The sequence below is a fragment of the Muntiacus reevesi genome, chromosome 1 (assembly GCF_963930625.1).
Source record: "Muntiacus reevesi chromosome 1, mMunRee1.1, whole genome shotgun sequence".
NCBI lineage: Eukaryota > Metazoa > Chordata > Mammalia > Artiodactyla > Cervidae > Muntiacus > Muntiacus reevesi.
Genome location: NC_089249.1, coordinates 193,908,981 through 193,924,096, shown reverse-complemented (window position 1 = coordinate 193,924,096; position 15,116 = coordinate 193,908,981). Strand labels below are relative to the sequence as shown.

The following is a 15,116-nucleotide window of genomic DNA, read 5'->3' as shown; positions in this document are numbered from 1 at the left end:
GGGTTCTATAGGAGTTGGGGTCTCATTAAATTGGAGGGTATTGGAGTGTAGGAACTTTTTTGAGTGTGGTGACTTTGACCTTTGGGGAGGTGAGTCAGGGTCCCTTGGACAAAAGTGTGCAACAAGACCCAGGGTCTGGGGTGCCCCCCAACAGTCCAGTTATGCATCCCCCACATACACACACAATGCTGCCCTTCACTCACCCAGGAATGTGGTGGAGATGTACTCAGAGACCTGGTTTCCTGACCTGCTCATCTCTGACAGGTGTGTGAGTTCACGGTTTAGCATCCTTTTGAACTAAGGTGAAGGAGGCAAGAAGGAAGGCATGATAGGGTCACAGCAGGGGTTTGGGGGGATAAGGTCAAGCCTTCCCAAGAAACCCCTTAAGAACCCATAAGCCCCTCTCACTTCTCTGCTCAGCCAACACAGCCCTCAGCAGGCTGTGAGGGGGAGGGGTCAGTCCTTCCTCTCCTCCCAACTCTCGATGGAGGTCCCCAGGCTTGGGGAGTGTAGCCCTCCCTCTCTGAGAAAGGGGGTTTCCTCTCACCATACGCCCTCTTTCTGCCCCCAAGGAGGAGCCAGAGGGGCACCTGTGGAAGGGAGGGGCTCCTGCTTAACAGGGAGCCAATGGGGTGTCAGGAGAATCCCGTCACCATGGTGATGGGAGTCTCCTTAGCAACTCCCCCTCCAACCAGCTGCTGAGCTGGGGAAAAGGGGGCAGGCCGTGGGTCCCTTAACCCCTGCCTTCCCAGAGCTACCCCTGGCCCAGGTCTTCCCAGACAGGGACCCCATACCCCAGGGTCCTGCCCCCGCCCCCCAGCCCTCAGCCTAGTTTGGAAGGAAGGAATGCAGTCCTGAAATTCTGGGTGAAGATGTTTGGCCGGGGCAGGGAGAAGGGTGAGCAGAGGAAACCCTAGTTCAGTCACCAGGGGAGGGGGGGTTCCCATCATAGCCCCCTCTCCCCCAACCTCAGAGGGGTGGACAGATGCACAGATAGACAGGGGACGCCTAGAACCAGGCCTGGGGGCTCCTCTGGGTCTCCCCATCTCTCTTCACACAAGTGGCCGCTGTGACATTGTGCATGAGGAGAAAGGGCACCGGCTCCCCACCCCCAAGCTCCACCAAAGCGCCCCCTGAGCTGGAGCCGACTGTCCAGAGAGGCAGGAGGGACTCTTGGCAGGAAGGGTGAGCCTGCCTGGCCCACATTGGGAGGGGCACTCACTCCTCCCAGGGCTGCCAGGGCACCCATAGAGAGACACACATCCACACACAAGATGGACCCACAAAGTCACACAACCACACACAGAGTCACAGACCTCCCACTTACACAGTGCTACACAGCCCCCAAACACACACATCAAGGAGCACACACAATAAAGCAGTCACTGAACTCGGGGTCACATGCCCCAGAAAAATCATGCAGCTCTGGGCTCATAAACATGGCCCAAAACACACCACCACAATCAGAACCGTGTGATCTCGGCCAGGGCCATCCCCCGGTCCATGACCCAGGCACACAAGCCCATGGGCCTCAGGCAGCACCCCACCACTCCAGACACACACACACACACACGCGCGCTGACGGTCACACCCAGAGAGAGACCCACACCCCCAGCCACCCACTTTCCACGCCCAGCCCCGGGCCACACACAGAGACACAGTCACCAGGCTTCATCTCCAGGCCACACACGTGCACAGATGCACACACAAGCCCAGACCGGGGGCTGGAGGGTGCGAGGTGGGAGGGCCAGAGCTGGGTCTCTTGCCCATCCTCCACCCTGAGTTCCCCTACCTGGTCCCACCAGCCCACCAGCCACGGCTTGGAGCAGGTCTCGCAGAAGAAATCCACCAAGGGCATCGTGGAGTCTTGGCCCCGCTCAGGGCTGCCGCACACAGAGGCTGGGCTTGGGGAGTCCCGGGGTTAGCAGCTATTGTGGCAGGGGGGCGGGGTGCTGGGCAGTGGAAGGGGGAGCCGCGGAGGGGCCCAGGCCGGCCCAGCAGGGCTGGGGGGCTCCCTTCCCCTCCGCGCTCCCGGCAGCAACCCTGGTTACATGGTCCGCCTGCCGTGGGCCCCGCTGGGGCCCCCTGCGGCAGCAGCAGTGGCTGGAGGTGGCCGGGGACCCCTGCCCATGGGGGCAAGGTGCAGGGCGAGGGTCCCGGGAGGAGGCTTCGGAGGCTCTGGGCTCCGTGTGTTCGCCCGTATGTGTGCGTGTGCGTGCTCACTGCAGCACTGGCAGGCTGCATGCGATGTCAGGTGGTGCTGGGGGTGGGGGGGGCGTTAAAGGGGCACCGGGGCCCATGAGCCTCAGGCAGGACCCAGGTGAGGTTGCCAGGGATAGGCGGGGAGGCACACGCACCCAGCAGAGGGCATGCCCCCTCCCCCGTGGGCACACCCAGCGACAGACACACACACCCACATGCTCCACACACCGACACACAATCAGACACAAATTCCACCCCACACCACTACAGCCAGACACTTGGCACACCTGACCACACTCTGACACCCAAATGCTTTCAGTCCTATGCTAACCACACAAACACGCACACACAGTCACAACTCTGTTGTTCAACACATTTCTAGGTATAAAATTGGGCACACAGAGGTACAAATGCCTCCAGACACCCCTTCCCAGGATATGGACTCACAACCAGAAGTGCAGGCGCACACTAAGGGATAAACACCCAGATACTGGACACACTTGCAGACACACTCAACACACCCACAGACACACTCGTAAACAAACATGAATACCCGCATGGCCTCAGACACAAATGTGGCCTGACTAATCTATAAGGGAATACGCACACTCACACCCATGGCTCCACATGCACACACCCCATCGCAGAAATACACCCGCAGACCTACATTCAGACACACAGTCACATTCTCAGATGCTCCACACATACCCTCAGGGACACAACTGCCCTCAGACTCACATGTTCCCAGACAAACCTCCACCCACGGGTGTGCGCACCCCCCAACACAGACGCCCCCACCTGCACATTCATTTCCTGACAGGCATCCTCCCACCAAGCTGTACCACTCCAGGTGGCATCATTCACATTGCCTGCTTTCTGAATGGCGCCCCCTGGAGTTGTGCAGTGCACAGTCAGCACGACTGTACATCGATGCCTTGCACCCACTCCTGTGGCCTTGCAAGCACACACGCACACACACACACAGAGTCACAGACACATGGAGATACACACTCAGATTCACATCTGGACTGACTCACACCTCTAGAGATACACATCCGCCCGGCACAGCCCCCCACACTGACAGCCCCGCATTGTCAGCTGTGCATACTCTTACGTCCTCCATATATACGCTTGTGCATGCCACTCCTGACCGATCTTATTGGGATACCCCCACTCCCCTCCCCTCCTCCCTGCCCAGCACTGCAATCGGGTAGCCAACAGACAGTCATATAGCCACAGATACACACTCATAGACCATACAAACATACAAACTGCTCCCCCCAGGAGAGAAGGTCGCCTAGGGACACACACACACACACACACACACACATACACACCTCCCTCCACACACACCCAGGTCTATAGGAGATACCAAGTCAGATAACACACACACACACACACACACACACACACCCAGGTCTACAGGAGATACCAAGTCAGATCACACACACACACACACACCCAGGTCTACAGGAGATACCAAGTCAGATACCACACACACACACACACACACACACACACCCAGGTCTACAGGAGATACCAAGTCAGATAACACACAAACACACACACCCCACACACATACCCAGGTCTATAGGAGATACCAAGTCAGATAACACACACACACACACACACACACACACACACACACATCCCAGGTCTACAGGAGATACCAAGTCAGATAACACACACACACACACACCCCACACACACCCCCAGGTCTACAGGAGTTACCAAGTCAGATAACACACACACACACACACACACACACACACATCCCAGGTCTACAGGAGATACCAAGTCAGATCACACACACACACACACACACACACCCAGGTCTACAGGAGATACCAAGTCAGATAACACACACACACACACACACACACACACACCCCACACACACCCAGGTCTACAGGAGTTACCAAGTCAGATAACACACACACACACACACACACACACACACACACACATCCCAGGTCTACAGGAGATACCAAGTCAGATAACACACACACACACACACCCAGGTCTATAGGAGATACCAAGTCAGATAACACACACACACACACACCCCACACACACACCCAGGTCTACAGGAGTTACCAAGTCAGATAACACACACACACACACACACACACACACACACTCACACCCACACCCAGGTTTACAGGAGATACCACACACACACACACACACACACACACACACACACACACACACACACTCACACCCACACCCAGGTTTACAGGAGATACCACACACACACACACACACACACACACACACACACACACACACACACACACACACACACACCCAGGTTTACAGGAGATACAAAGTCAAAGAGCTGACACCCAGAGTCTGACCCCACCCCACAGGCTCTAATCCCAGGTCGACCACGCCCACTGACCACGCCCCATAGCTAGCCCCGCCCCCAGCCGATGGCTCCACCCCGCTGCTCTACTCACCTTGTGGGAAGCCATCTCGCTGACGGAGCGGTAGGTCTGCATGGTTTCCAGCTGCTCCAGACACCAGTCCAGCTCCTCCAGTGTCTCCCGGGCCAACTGCTGACACGTCTCCTCTGGGGAAGGGGCAGCCGGGGCGGTGACTGCGAGGGTTCGCACGGAGACCCCCAGAGGTGATGGGGGCCCGTCAGGTGAGTAGGGTGCCGGGAAAGGGGGTGAGGGAGCCCGCACTGGGGCACCACGAGGGGCCTTTCTCGTGCCCCGGGCTGAGTTACCTGATAGCGTGGCCTTGCAGACGGGGGTTGGGCCGCCCAGTGGGGACCGCCTGCAAAAAATCGGGCCCCAACCTCAGCCTGGCCCTCCCTGCGTCTCTGCCTCCCTCTCTCCATGAAGAGCACTGACTTTCCTCTTTATGAGCCCTCTCTGTGTGTCCCGGGCATGCTGCATTTACTTTGCCCACTGCCTCTCACAGAGCCCCACAAAAACCCATTTTACAGATGAGGAAACTGAGGTTCACAAAGGTGGAGCCAGCTTCCCTAAGACTATCTGGCTGGTTAGGTCAGACCCCGTGTCTCCTGCTTCCCTGACCATCCCTTCCCCGAGTTCCTTGAACTCCAGGATAACTCTGCCCCGCCCCTGGGCTCCCAGAGGAACCAGCGGCTCTCAGCCTCACCCCTGCCTCCAAATAAGAACTACTTCTATGCAGTGAGCACTTACTATGTGCTGGGCAATATTCTAGCACTTTCTGTACATCACCTTCTCAACTTCCTACAGCGGTTATCCAGTTGACAGAGGCAACACAGGAGGCTAAATGCCTGGCAAGCTGGCATCACGGCCAGGAGTGGCCCAGAGGCTGGGGTGGCTGACCACTCATGACCTCAGCCTTGAGTGTCCATACCCCTGCATCTTTGTTTATAAAAGTTTCCCCAACTTAAGAATTTGAATCACAATGGTTTACTGGCTCAGTGGCAGCTGTTGCCTAAACAGGCTCAGAGAGGTCAAGTGCCTGCCTGAGGTCATACAGCAGCTGTGAGAGTTGGACCCAGGTGTGTTGAGCCTCATGATCACAGACCCTGGGGCCCAGCCTCCACTTACTTGTTGCTGGGAATGGGCACATTGGTCAGGAGGGAGAAGTTGCTGCGAACGCTCCGGAGACTGGCCAGCACCTGGGTGGTGGAGCCAGGGTGAGGAGAGGGGTCCACCCAGAGTGGGGAGCTGGGGCTGGGCCCGTCCCCACGTGTGAGGGAGAATCAGAGCCCCGTCCCTTCTTAGGGGAGGGGGTCTTACCTGGGCAAACGGCGTGACGATGAGGTCCTCTGCATGCCTGCAAGGACAGGGGCAGGTCAGGGGTCCTCACAGTGGGGGCCCCAAGGGTCTGGGGTGGACAGGGGCTGGGGCTACCAGAAAAGCAAGTCCCTAGGGTGTCACTCTGTGGGGGGCTGGGCCCCGGGAGGCTGGTGGACAGGAAGGAGCTCTGTGGGGTAGGGGAGGGGTGCTTATACCTTACAAGGATGGTCACACTGCAGGGGCTGGTTCTGAAGGAAACAGTCAGGGAGAAGGGTTCAGGTGGGGCAAGGAGGGAGGGGCGCGCAGAGACGAAAGGACAGTGAACACACCTCAGAGGCTGAGCTTGGAGAAACCAGTAGTGGGGAGGGGCGGAGGGCAGGAGCTGGGGGGAAGGGGTGACATGAATGCCTCACTGGATAGGGACAGGGCTGGAGGGTTCAGTGAGAAGGAAGAGGGCTGAGGAGATGGGGGTGCTCACAACTCTATGCTGTTGCTGTTTCGTTGCTTCAGTCGTGTCCGACTCTTTGCGACCCCAAGGACTGTAGCCCACTGGGCTCCTCTGTCCATGGGATTTCCCAGGCAAGAATACTGGAGTGGGTTGCCATTTCCTTCTCCACACACCTCTACAGGTGGTCATGATAAGGGGGGCTGGTTTAGGGAAGCCTAGACATGGGGAGGAAGAAGAGGGTCAGCCGAGGTGGACCCTCTGGAAGTGGTGGCCAGGAGGGGCTCAAGTGGGGTTCCCTTCTTGCTGGAGAGATGGGATAAGGTGGGGCCAGGCCCCTGAAACCAAGGGGTAGGAGTGGGCATGGGCAGGCTGGGTGGGTGGGCACTGTAGGGACATGGGTGGGGCTGGGCCTGGGCTCAGAGTGGCCGGGTGGCAGGGCAGAGACGGGGTGGGCACTCATACCTCACTTGGTGGGTATGCTATAAAGGGGTTGAGTCCTCGATAGGGAATAAGGGTGCTGTTTAGTTTTTGCCGAGGACCATGGGGTGGGGTGGGGGTTGGACAGCCCCCGCCCCCCCCTGCTGGGGCCAGGAGGCCTGGAAGAGCCAGCCGGGGGGGGGGGGAGTGGCAGGTGCTCACGCCTCGCTGGTGACCGACGAGTTCCGGGACATGGTCTTGGGTGACATGTCATAGTCGCTGTCCGAGCGGTAGAGGAAGGACTCCCGGCGCTGGCTGGTCGCCGCCCCGGCATGCAGCACGAGGCCCGGGCTCGCCTGCGAGTCCAGCGGGCTGCGGCCTGGCGATGGTGTCGGTCCATTCTCCGCCTCCAAGCTGCAAGGGGTGGGCGGGAAGAGGGGTCAGGGGGCTGAGATGACATTGAAGGGGGGAGGTCGGGAGAAATGAGGGGACCCAGGAAGTTCCTGACAAGAGAGACAGACACCTCAGAAAAGATGGGAGACAGGAAATGAGAGAGACCACCTTTGTATGCCTGGTCCTGCTGCCAGAGCTAAGGGACACAGCCATGACCAAGACAGACTGTGATCTGTGCCCTTCACAGACATGACACCGGGAGGGCTGGTCTAGAAAAAGGCTAACTGGGCAGCACTGCACACCCCCAGAAGTTGTGGGGTCCTCCTTGCTCTGTTCTTTCCTTTGCACCTCAAAGCAATCAAATCTATTCAAGGATAATCTGTCTGCTTCATACCCCTTCCTTGGCCAGCCTCCCCATCATCACTTGCCTGGGCCAGGATGTTTGTCTTTGCTCTGGCCCCTAGCTTCTGTCTATACCCCTGTCTGCTTCCCTCAGCAGTCAGAGGGAGCCTGTGAATACCTGAGTTGGGTCACATCCCTCCTCTGTTTAGAACCTTCTATGGCTCCCAGTTCACTCAGAGTCAAAGCCAAAGTCCTCGCTGTGGCCTACAAGGCCCTACCCCCATACCCACTCTGCCCTTCATGGACTCTGCTGCAGCCATAATTGCTATCTGGCTGTTCCCTAAATATTCCAGAAACATTCCTGCCTCAGGGCCTTTGCACAGGCTGTTTCCCTGGCCCAGATCTCCAGTGGCTCTCCCTTCACCTCCTTCAGGCCTCCTCTCAAATGTCACCTCTTCAGGAAGGCCTCCCCCAACCAACCCATCTGAAATGTCATCCTCTGCCCTTATATTTCATATTTCCTTTCCTTAAAATAAATACTACTTACCCGACACATTCTATGTTTTACTTCTCCACTGTTTGCCTTCCTTCTAGAACTCTGCAGAGCAAGGATTTTTGCCTGCTTTGTTCACTGCTGAATCTCTGGCTAAGAACATGGCCTGGACGCCCAATAAATGTTTACTATATGAATCAATCTATGAATGAATGAATGGCTGAATATATGGGCTGGATGGTGCCATCCAGGGAATTAAAACTAGGTGGGTGGCTGAAAAGGTGATTTTTAGCTGCTGTGGTGGAGGCAGGTCTCTCTGAGGAGGTGGTATCTGAGTAGGGCCTGAAGGATGAGAAGGAGCAGGCCATGGGTCAGGAGGTGGGAGAAAGCACTCCAGGGTGAGGGAACAGTAAGTAAAAAGGCCCTGTGGCAGAATATGGTTTTTGTTGGAGGACCAGCAAGGAAATTGGTGTCACTTGGGTGGAGATACAGATAGATAATAGAGACACAACTACAAAGAGGATACAGCAGGACTCCATTCTGCTGGCACTGGCCAAGACAGAGCCTCTAGATGAGGCAGGGAAAAGCTGGCCATACCACTTCCCAGTGTACAACTTGGGGGAAAGACCGAATTTCAGTTTCCTCTTCTGCAGTATGGGGGCAACCACCGCCTGCCTCAGGTCATCCAGGTAACCGGCGTTAACACAGGTAACATGCTCAGGATGGTGCCTAGCACGCAGCTCAAGAAACACTGGCAGCTATAAATCTATCAGCCCCCTAACTGTAAATCTATCAGCCCCCCAACTGTAAATCTGTCAGTATCCCTGGGGAGGGAACTCAGCTAGGCAATTGATATGAAGGTCTGAGGATGAGCGTGGGGAGCTGTGTGCCTGTGACACGCTGTGTGACCTCAACAAGGTCACTGGCCTCTCTGGTCTGTGACTCCGTTAAAATGAGGCTGTTAGACTGGTCAGCAGATTTCAGGCTGTGGTCTGGTGAGTACAACCGGGTAGGGAGAGAGGAAATAGAATCCTCCCTGCACTTTCTGGTCCTACTGTTGAATGTCGGTCTAAGATTTTATTTGAATGTTCCCTCTGCTAAGAAATAAATCTGAGGGAATTCTCTTGCGGTCCAGTGGTAAGGACCCTGCATTTCCACCGCAGGGGGCCCAGGGTCCATGCCTGGCCAAGGAACTAAGATCCCACATGCCATGTAGCCTGGTCAAAAAAAAAAATCTGAAATCTCCTAGACCAGGAAGGACAATACCAGCTTCTATAAATGGACTCTTTTTCCTGGGCCAGCCCTGGGATGGGGGGGTGGGGGGTACTTCACTGCCTCCATTTTACACATGAAGAAACTAAGGTTCAGAGGGGATGACTGGTTCCAGGTCACACAGGAAGGTCATAGTGCAGTCAGAATTCCACCCCAAGTCTCAGATCAAAATGTTTTAACTGCTGCCCTCTGTTGACGACCCCCATCAGAGCACATTTCTCTCAGAGCAAATTTTTCCAGGGGCCAGGCAGCCGACACAAAAAGCAGAGTGGGGCTGGGGGCCCTGGGTTCCAATTTTAGGAAAGAAACCAGAAATTTTTAATAGTTGAAAACTCAGACATCTTTTGAAAACAAACTTCAGAAAACATTTTAAAAACACTGAACATGGCTCTGCAAAAGACACTGTCAAGAGAATAAAAAGACAAGCCACAGACTGGGAGAAAATTTCTGACAAAAGACTGGTATCCAGAATACACAACGAACTCTGAATATTCGATAATAAGAAGACAGACAACTTGGACTTCCCCGGTGGTGCAGTGGTTAAGACTCTGCCTGCCAATGCAGGGGACACAGGTTCGAACCCTGATCCAGGAAGATGCCACAAACCGCAGAGCAACTAAGCCCACAGGCTACAGCTACCAAGCCCCGGCGCCTAGAGCCCGTCCGTGCTCCACAAGAGAAGCCACTGCAATGAGAAGCCCGCGCACTGCAACTAGAAAGAGCCCTTGTGCAGCAATGAAGACTCAGTGGAGCAAAAAATAGATAAATGAAAATTTAAACTCAATGAAAAAATTAGCAGAGTATGGACAGTTCACCAAAGAAGATACACAGATGGCACTTCAGCATAGGAAACATCATCCCTCCTTAGGGACATGCAAATTAAAACCATGAACTATCCCTTCACACCCACTAGGATGCTAAGCAAACAAAAACTGACAAGGATACCAAGTGCCGATGACAAGGATTCAGAGAAACTGGAACTCCCATTCACTGCTGATGGGAATGTCAAGTGGTACAGCCACTCTGGAAGACAGTTGGTTAGTTTCTTATGAAATTGAGCATACCCTAATTGTACAATCTGACAACTGCACTCCTATATATTTACCCAAGATAAATGAAAACATGTCTGCTCAAAAACTTGCTGACTAGGGACTTCCCTGGTGGTCCAGCAGCTAGGACTCCACATTCCCAAGGCAGGGGGCCCCGGTTTGATCCCTGGTCAGGGAACTAGATCCCACAAGCTGCAACTAAGAGTTCACATGCCATAACTTAAGATCCTGGATGCCACAACTAAGACCTGCCCAGCACAGCCAAAATGAATATATATGTATATATATAGGCCTGCTGACTAGTGTTTATAGCAGTTCTCTTCATAATCACCAAAAACTAGAAACAACCAAACCAAACGTACATCAACAGACGAGTGGGTAAATGGTAACAGATCCATGCCATGGAATGTGTTTATGCTTAGTTGCTCAGTTGTGTCCAACTCTTGCGACCCCATAGACTGTAACCTGCTAGGCTCCTCTGTCCATGGGATTCTCCAGGCAAGAATACTGGAGTGGGTTGCCATTTCCTTCTCCAGGGGACCTTCCTGACCTAGGAATTGACCCCAGGTCTTATGCGTTGCAGGCAGACTCTTTACTGATTGAGCTACAAGGGTATTCAGCAATTTAAAAAAAACACAAAAATAAACTGCAGATCTTCTTTGACTTTTTTAAATGAGGTGTTTTATTAGTGGCTTGGGCTAAGATGGTTGTGGTGAGTTACTGAGAAATGGTTGTATTTGGAACATATATTTAAAATAAAACCTAAGGGATTTATTTATGAATTATTTGTATAGGATGAAGGAGAGGAATCAGTGATTTCCTTGACTTATGATAAAGTCCTGATAAACCCATCGTAAATTGAAAATATCAAGATAGTTGAAGGCTTCCCTGGTTGTCCAGTGGTTGAGAGTCTGCCTTGCAATGCAGGGGATCCCTGGTCTGGGAAGATCTCACATGCCACAGGACAACTGCACCCAACCACTACAACTACTGAGCCTGTATTCTTAAGCCCACAAGATTCAACTGTTGAGCTTCTCTGATGTGATTGCTGAAGCCCATGCACCCGAGAGCATGTGCTCTGCAACAAGAGAAGCCACCACAAGGAGAAGCCTGGTGCACTGCAATTAGAGAGTAGTCGCTGATTGCTGCAACAGGAGAAAGCCCTTGAGCAGCAATGAAGACCCAGTGCAGTCAAAAATAAATACATAAATTTGAAAAGGATAGAGAGCCTAGAAATAAACCCTCACATCAGTTCAGTTTAGTTGCTCAGTCATGTCCAACTCTTTGCAACCCCATGAATCGAAGCATGCCAGGCCTCCCTGTCCATCACCAAATCCCGGAGTTTACTCAAACTCATGCCCATTGATTCGGCGATGCCATCCAGCCATCTCATCCTCTGTCGTCCCCTTCTCCTCTTGCCCCCAATCCCTCCCAGAAGCAGGGTCTTTTCCAATGAGTCAACGCTTCGCATGAGGTGGCCAAAGTATTGGAGTGTCAGCTTCAGCATTAGGCCTTCCAATGAACACCCAGGACTGATCTCCTTTAGGATGGACTGGTTGGATCTCCTTGCAGTCCAAGGGACTCTCAAGACTCTTCTCCAACACCATAGTTTGAAAGCATCAATTTTTTCGGCGCTCAGCTTTCCTCACAGTCCGACTCTCACATCCATACATGACCACTGGAAAAACCATAGCCTTGACTAGACGGACCTTTGTTGGCAAAGTAATGTCTCTGCTTTTTAATATGCTATCTAGGTTGGTCATAACTTCCCTTCCAAGGAGTAAGCGTCTTTTAATTTCATGGCTGCAATCACCATCTGCAGTGATTTTGGAGCCCAAAAAATAAAGTCTGACACTGTTTCCACTGTCTCCCCATCTATTTCCCATGAGGTGATAGGACCAGATGCCATGATCTTAGTTTTCTGAATGTTGAGCTTTAAGCCAACTTTTCCACTCTCCTCTTTCACTTTCATCAAGAGGCTTTTTAGTTCCTCTTCACTTTCTGCCATAAGGGTGGTGTCATCTGCATATCTGAGATTATTGATGTTTCTCCCAGCAATCTTGATTCCAGCTTGTGCTTCTTCCAGCCCAGCGTTTCTCATGATGTACTCTGCATATAAGTTAAATAATAAGCAGGGTGACAATATACAGCCTTGACATACTCCTTTTCCTATTTGGAACCAGTCCATTGTTCCATGTCCAGTTCTAACTGTTGCTTCCTGACCTGCATACAGGTTTCTCAAGAGGCAGGTCAGGTGGTCTGGTATTCCCATCTCTTTCAGAATTTTCCACAGTTTATTGTGATCCACACAGTCGAAGGCTTTGGCATAGTCAATAAAGCAGAAGTAGATGTTTTTCTGGAACTCTTGCTTTTTCGATGATCCATCGGATGTTGGCAATTTGATCTCTGGTTCCTCTGCCTTTTCTAAAACCAGCTCGAACATCTGGAAGTTCACGGTTCATGTATTGCTGAAGCCTGGCTTGGAGAATTTTGAGCATTACTTTACTAGCGTGTGAGATGAGTGCAATTGTGTGGTAGTTTGAGCATTCTTTGGCATTGCCTTTCTTTGGGATTGGAATGAAAACTGACCTTTTCCAGTCCTGTGGCCACTGCTGAGTTTTCCAAATTTGCTGGGATATTGAGTGCAGCACTTTAACAGCATCATCTTTCAGGATTTGAAATAGCTCAACTGGAATTCCATCACCTCCACTAGCTTTGTTCATAGTGATGCTTTCTAAGGCCCACTTGACTTCACATTCCAGGATGTCTGGCTCTAGGTGAGTGATCACACCATCGTGATTATCTGGGCCGTGAAGATCTTTTTTGTACAGTGTTTCTGTGTATTCTTGCCACCTCTTCTTAATATCTTCAGTTTCTGTTGGGTCCATACCATTTCTGTCCTTTATCGAACACATCTTTGCGTGAAATGTTCCCTTGGTATCTCTAATTTTCTTGAAGAGATCTCTAGTCTTTCCCATTCTGTTGTTTTCCTCTATTTCTTTGCATTGATCCCTGAGGAAGGCTTTCTTATCTCTCCTGGCTATTCTTTGGAACTCTGCATTCAAATGGGAATATCTTTCCTTTTCTCCTTTGCTTTTCGCTTCTCTTCTTTTCACAGCTATTTGTAAGGCCTCCTCAGACAGCCATTTTGCCTTTTTGCATTTCTTTTCCATGGGGATGGTCTTGATCCCTGTCTCCTGTACAATGTCACGAACCTCTGTCCATAGTTCATCAGGCTCTCTGTCTATCAGATCTAGTCCCTTAAATCTATTTCTCACTTCCACTGTATAGTCATAAGGGATTTGATTTAGGTCATACCTGAATGGTCTAGTGATTTTCCCTACTTTCTTCAGTTTAAGTCTGAATTTGGCAATAAGGAGTTCATGATCTGAGCCACAGTCAGCTCCCGGTCTTGTTTTTGCTAACTGTATAGAGCTTCTCCATCTTTGGCTGCAAAGAATATAATCAATCTGATTTCGGTGTTGACCATCTGGTCATGTCCATGTGTAGAGTCTTCTGTTGTGTTGTTGGAAGAGGGTGTTTGCTATGACCAGTGCGTTCTCTTGGCAGAATTCTATTAGCCTTTGCCCTGCTTCATTCCATACTCCAAGGCCAAATTTGCCTGTTACTCCAGGTGTTTCTTGACTTCCTACTTTTGCATTCCAGTCCCCTATAATGAGAAGGACATCTTTTTTGGGTGTTAGTTCTAAAAGGTCTTGTAGGTCTTCATAGAACCATTCAACTTAAGCTTCTTCAGCATTACTGGTTGGGGCATAGGCTTGGATTATCATGATATTGAATGGTTTGCCTTGGAAATGAACAGAGATCATTCTGTTGTTTTTGAGACTGCATCCAAGCACTGCATTTCGGACTCTTTTGTTGACCATGATGGCTACTCCATTTCTTCTAAGGGATTCCTGCCCACAGTAGTAGATATAATGGTCATCTGAGTTAAATTCACCCATTCCAGTCCATTTTAGTTCGCTGATTCCTAGAATGTCGACATTCACTCTTGCCATCTCCTGTTTGACCACTTCCAATTTGCCTTGATTCATGGACCTAACATTCCAGGTTCCTAAGCAATATTGCTCTTTACAGCATCGGACCTTGCTTCTATCACCAGTCACATCCACAACTGGGTATTGTTTTTGCTTTGGCTCCATCCCTTCATTCTTTCTGGAGTTATTTCTCTACTGATCTCCAGTAGCATATTGGGCACCTACTAACCTGGGGAATTCCTCTTTCAGTATCCTATCAATTTGCCTTTTCCTACTGTTTGCTGGAGTAGCCATGAAGAGATACTCCACGTCCAAGGTAAGAGAAACCCAAGTAAGACGGTAGGTGTTGCAAGAGGGCATCAGAGGGCAGACACACCAAAACCATAATCACAGAAAACTAGCCAATCTGATCACAGGACCACAGTCGTGTCTAACTCAATGAAACTAAGCCATGCCGTGTGGGGCCACCCAAGACGGCCGGATCATGGTGGAGGGGTCTGACAGAATGTGGTCCACTGGAGAAGGGAATGGCAAACCACTTCAGAATTCTTGCCTTGAGAACCCCATGAACAGTAGGGAAAAAACCCTCACATAAATGTGGTCAAATGATTGTCAACAAGGAAGCCAGGACCATTCAATGGAGAAAGGACAGTCTTTTTAAAAGATGGTGCTGGGAAAACTAGTTTACCCACTTACAGAAGAATGAAGTGGGATCCTTATTTTATACCATATACAGAAATTAACCCCCAGTAGATC

At 51.7% G+C, this 15,116-nt stretch overlaps 1 protein-coding gene across 3 annotated transcripts in view; it reads right to left on the bottom strand.

The window, feature by feature from the left end:
- PDE4A (phosphodiesterase 4A) overlaps positions 1 to 15,116 on the bottom strand; it is a 44,060-nt gene that overhangs the window by 10,810 nt on the left and 18,134 nt on the right. For all 3 annotated transcript variants that reach the window (XM_065917757.1, XM_065917759.1, XM_065917760.1), the window contains exons 2-7: positions 7,036 to 7,227; positions 5,949 to 5,985; positions 5,757 to 5,827; positions 4,937 to 4,986; positions 4,665 to 4,777; positions 204 to 297 (exon numbers count right to left, since the gene is read on the bottom strand). In XM_065917757.1, coding sequence (XP_065773829.1) covers positions 204 to 297; positions 4,665 to 4,777; positions 4,937 to 4,986; positions 5,757 to 5,827; positions 5,949 to 5,985; positions 7,036 to 7,227 — 557 coding nt within the window. The remainder of the gene's footprint in view (positions 1 to 203; positions 298 to 4,664; positions 4,778 to 4,936; positions 4,987 to 5,756; positions 5,828 to 5,948; positions 5,986 to 7,035; positions 7,228 to 15,116) is intronic.